The sequence below is a fragment of the Musa acuminata genome, chromosome BXJ1-7, assembly GCF_036884655.1.
Source record: "Musa acuminata AAA Group cultivar baxijiao chromosome BXJ1-7, Cavendish_Baxijiao_AAA, whole genome shotgun sequence".
Lineage (NCBI taxonomy): Eukaryota > Viridiplantae > Streptophyta > Magnoliopsida > Zingiberales > Musaceae > Musa > Musa acuminata.
Genome location: NC_088333.1, coordinates 18,264,915 through 18,270,109, shown reverse-complemented (window position 1 = coordinate 18,270,109; position 5,195 = coordinate 18,264,915). Strand labels below are relative to the sequence as shown.

Sequence of the window (5,195 nt, the reverse complement as noted above, 5' to 3'; positions counted from 1 at the left end):
GTTGTCCAAGTGACCCTCGTGGCATTGAGCGAGATGGTCCCCATAGGGAATGAGGAGGCCTTGGGTGGATTCTGATCTCTTGGGGATTCTACACAAATGTCGACGTCGGGGGGAGGTGTATTTCCTAACCCGACTCCTTCGATGATCATGTTAGCTCTTCTTAAAATAGTGAGGACGAGGATGATCAGAGTGAGAGAGGTTCAATCCCTATGCAGGCATCGAGGATCGGTTCTTATACTTAGGAAATCATAGGGTCGCCCATCCCTGTTCGAACGTCCTTCTTTTGTAGTTCATTTATGTGGCTTAGGAAATCATAGGGTCCATACATCCCCCTATAGATAATAAAAAGAATTAGTCTTTGTCTTCCACACAAATCACACAAATCCCTCGGCATCCAACAGGCAGGCTTCGCTTAATGTCAGAATATACCCTATTAGGCTCCTTGATGAATATTTTAATTAATATTTTCTTTGTTGAATAATATTTCTAACCATTAATCCTTGATATGTGAGTATATTATATCATATTTTAGATGTAATTGATATCTTAATTTAATTGCGGAACATTTTTTTATAGATATCTGAGTACTCGAAATCTTATTACAGCATTCACCGTCGCACGGACGGGAAACTATGTGGCTCGGACGTGAGAGATGGCATAGACCTATAGCATATATATTAAGCTAGGATCTCATTTAGGCATTTCGCCTTTGCTACATTGATGTCGTTGGCATTCTCCGGCAACTCCAGCCGCTGATGATCTGCCCTGGCCAGGTTCTTGAGGTTGGCAAGCTCGAGATCTCGGCTCATCTTCCTACGGTACATCTCGCTGAACGTGATGGGCTCGTCCAGGATCGGCTTCTCTCCCTCCCTTATCGCCAGGGGATACACGATCGCCTCCGGCGCTGGGTTCTGAAACGTGGCGATCGACAGCCTGCTGCAGCTCGAGTTCACCACCGCCTGATGATCCGCGTTCTTGAACCTCCCGTTGCTCAGATACTGCGCCCGCCTCAGAGAGAAGCATGTCAGATCTGTATGCCATTCGCAGAAGAAGGCGTTTGCTGATACTCACATGGCCATGGTCCCCGAGGTTGACGACGAAAGCTCCCTCCACGGGCTGAACTGTGATCCACGTCTTGCCGCCGTCCTTGGTGGCTTGGAGTCCGCCGACTTGGTCTTGGAGGAGGAGGGTGATGGTACCGGGATCGGTGTGGCGTTTGAGGCCGAGGGTGAGGTCGGGCTGGGGGCACTTGGGGTAGTAGTTGACCACCACCTTCTGATCCATGTCTACGCAGGCATCGGTGAGGGCTTCCTTGTCGAGCCCCATTGCCTCCGACAACACCTCCAGCAGCTTGCACGCCAACCCCATCAGCTTCTCGCTGTACGACTCCACCACCGACCTCCACCCTTCTGGCTTATCCGGCCACCTCGAGTAGTCCCGAGCTCCGATCGGGTACGAGAAGTAAGTCACGATCTCTCGCCAGTCCTGCACTGCCTCACCCTGCGTGACATCAATCGAATTAGTTCTTAGCCCATGGAATCCACCAACTTCGTGAGAAGGCTTCGTCAAACATGTTCTACCTGGAGATGGCTGGACACTATGAAGCCTCCCTTTTTTCCGCCGGACATGTCGAACCGGAGCTTCTCCTCGGGGGGTAGCGCGAAGAAATCCCGGGCGACCCGGGTCATCTCGGAGATCATGCCGGCGTCCACTCCATGGTCCAGCACCTGGAATAAGCCCCAGTCCTCGCAGGCCTCCACGATCTTGCGGCGGATCTCCGCCCTCCGCCCGCCGGTGGCCCCGTCCTCGTCGTCAACCCCGACGAGCGAGATCACCGGGATGTCGCTGCTGAATTGGTTATAGGCCACCTTGGGTCGCTCGTCCTCGTCCCGCACGAAGCTCGCCCTCAGGGTCGCCTCGTTCGTGGGAAGCAATGCAGTGCCGGGGGCCATCTTGTCCCACTTGAACGATCCGAACTGTGTGGGAATGAGAAGGTCTTAGACGAAGTAGTGAGCATTTAAAAGGACGAGTGGCGTCGCCAGCTACCACTCGTTTCATCTACCCCCTTCTTCCTGCACAGTGACGAACATCGATATGTACAACGACCGCTAAAACGGGACGGTCTAGAAGTTGGCATTTAAACAAACGCCTGGAGAACATGTGGCTGAAACGGAAGCGTTTAGAGAAATGAGTGGTGGGCGTAGTCACGGGGCGCACGCGGACGCCTCATGAACAGGTGCTGTACCTAACCAAGCTTTTGGCTCCGTAAAGGCCGGCTTTCCCCAACTGTCCTATACTCGTCACGCGCTCACCTGATACAATAAACAATATAAAATGGCAGCTTCCTCCAGGCTTGGTTACTAGGTTAAAAATTGAAACTATTGATTTTTGGGAGGGGCGATTCGATTATTTGATTTTCTTAGTTTTAGGGTGCCGTTGACCAAAAAATCAAACACCTGATTCGGCCTCAAAAGTATGGACCCATCCAGAGAATAAAAACGACTTGCTTGGGAGTGATTTATGTTAGGATCAAATTGACACTAAAAAGGGGTAACTTAGTAATTTTAATAAAAATATCAGTTTTAAAAAATTTTTGTTCGATGAAATAATAAAAAAAACGTGATTGACTTAGAGTAAGTGAATTGAGCAATTAATTGAGAATGTAATAGCAATGAAACTGAAAAAGAAAATGCAAACTGAATTTATAGTTGTTCAATCGTCAAGACCTACGTTCACTCGTGATTCCTCCTTCGTTAAGGCTACCGGCATCCACTAACGGTCTTCTTTCAATAGACGAAGACCATCTACTCTATTACAACTCTTTCTCTTTTTCACAAGTTTATGAGATAATATTTATAAGCCTCATACCTCTCTTAGAATGATCACAAAGCTAAGGAGGAGGAGGACACTTAACACTTTTTCAACATTTTTACAACCCAAAATCTCAAAACTTTTGTTCACACTTTCGTACTCTTTCATGCAGGAAAGAGTGTGGTATATATAAACCCCAATGACTTCAAAAATGAAGCCAAAAAATATCTCATCCCGGGTTTCTGGGGTACTACCGGTACCACCCCTAGTATCATCACCTATAGACTGACATTGGGCGGTATCATCACCTAGTCTCAATAGTACCACTACCTGACAGAGCCGTAAAGATTGGATCTTAGCAGTACTATCGCTTAGCTATTGAATCTTATATTTTGATGATGAAATCAATTGGTGAATTAATGATCTAATATATATCTTGAGATAAGTGATCATGGACTAACTACAATCATGAGAAAGACAAAACGATTAAAGAAGAATCGAATGTTGGGCCAGAGTCAATGATCGGGCATCGGGTAGAATGAATCAAGGGACACACCAAAGGATCAGACTGTTGAATCTCGGATTTTGATGATGACGTCAATTGTCATTTGTTATCTAATCCATATGTTGAGATAAGTGTGCAGGATTAACTATGATGAAAGTAAGATATGCAGTAGGAGTTGTGCCGGAGTCAAGACTATGATCACGTTGGGAGTTTGAGAGCTCGATGGAAGTTCGGACGGTCGTCGGAGGTTTTGCGGGAACAAATCCGAGAAGTCCAGGAGCTTGCTAAAAGAAGCTCGTCGGAACTTGCCAAGTGGATCGTCGCAAGTCCAAGAGTTTGCTGAAAGTCCGTCGGAGCATCGCCGAAGGTTTGTCCGAAGAAGAGGAGTCCAACACCGAGCAAGTTGCTCATTACGCCCTAATGGCCATCGGAGAGGAGGTAACAAATTTAATTAATGTAGATTTATCATTTAATGAATTATTAAATACCTTCCATGACTTATTTGATGAATGTAAAATAATTAGTAGAAAATATAAATTGTTAAAAAAGGAGCATGATAGTCTTATTAGTAATTTTGATAAATTAAAAACTGAATATCATGATAGTTTAGCTTCATGTATAAAATGTCATGATCTAGAAACTCTCCAAAAGGAGAACTTGCTACTTAAGGACACCTTGAAGAAATTCGAGGTTGAGCTCGGAATTCAAACTAGTTTGGGGCCTATAAATACCCCACTCTTTCAGCAATGAAAGAGCAACCAAAACAACCGAAATCCTGATCTTACTCTGTGATTTTTAGAGCTCAAAAGTGTTGTATAAGTTAAAAGTTCTTCTCCCTCTTTTCTTCCAAGTTCTGATCTTTCAAGAGAGGAGAGAAAATTCTGTAAGGGTTGTCTCCTAAGCCCGTCAAAAGGAGTGAAATTGTAAAAGGGTGGTTGGCCTTCGCCTATTGAAGGAAGGCCTCTAGTGGATGTCGGTGACCTCGTCGGTGGAGGAAGCCAGAAGTGGATGTAGGTCAAGATTGACCGAACCACTCTAAAATCGCGGTGCTCTCTGGTTTGTATTTACTTTGAGAATATTATCTTTACTGCAAACCTCCTCAATAGCTTACTGCCTTCTGCGAATTTACGATCATGTTTCAAAGTTTAGTATTTTCTGAATCGGTGTTTAGACGTAAATAAGCTTTATCGTACGAACATCATATTTTAGTTTATGCTTACATTCTGATTTCCATCATAACTACAAACTACCCTTATAGATTCGCTTTAACTGCATCTTGCTTGATCACAAGTTAAAGTGATTTACAAATCGGCTTTTCTACCGAAATCGCTCTTATCGTACGAACGTAGTTTTAATCGTTGAAAGTTTTCCGCCGCACTAATTCACAACCCCCCGTTAGTGCTCTTGATCCTAACACAGACGATGTAGTGAAAGCTCACTAGAAGATGGATCTTTTCGACTTTCAAGAGGGTCACTCTATCATTCGTCCTCCCAAGTTCAATAGGATGGACTACACATATTGGAAAACTCGAATAAGAGTTTTCTTGCTTTCGTTGAATCTTGATTTATGGAATATAGTCGAATTTGATTTTCAAAAGTCTTTTCTTCCAATAAACGATTGGAATGGGTTGGAGAAGAAGACTTTCTCTTTAAATACAAAAGTTATAAATGTCTTATTTTATGCCCTGGAAAAAATGAATTTAATCGTATTTCTATTTGCGAAACTACTTTCGATATTTGGCACACTCTTGAAACCACACACGAAGACACTAGTAGAGTTAAAAGACTCTAAACTAAATATTTTGATACATGATTTTGAAATATTTCATATGGAACCAAGCCAAACTATTGGAGATATACACACCCATTTTACGGATAT

General features: G+C 44.1%; 1 protein-coding gene across 1 annotated transcript; it reads right to left on the bottom strand.

The window, feature by feature from the left end:
* Positions 1–546: 546 nt before the first annotated feature.
* LOC103992006 (flavanone 3-dioxygenase F3H2) lies at positions 547–2,096 on the bottom strand. The gene is made up of 3 exons (XM_009411557.3): positions 1,581–2,096; positions 1,072–1,500; positions 547–998 (listed from the first exon to the last, which is right to left on the bottom strand). Exons 1-3 carry the CDS (start codon positions 1,950–1,952, stop codon positions 678–680), a joined length of 1,122 nt encoding a protein of 373 aa, XP_009409832.2. The 5' UTR covers positions 1,953–2,096; the 3' UTR covers positions 547–677.
* Positions 2,097–5,195: the final 3,099 nt, after the last annotated feature.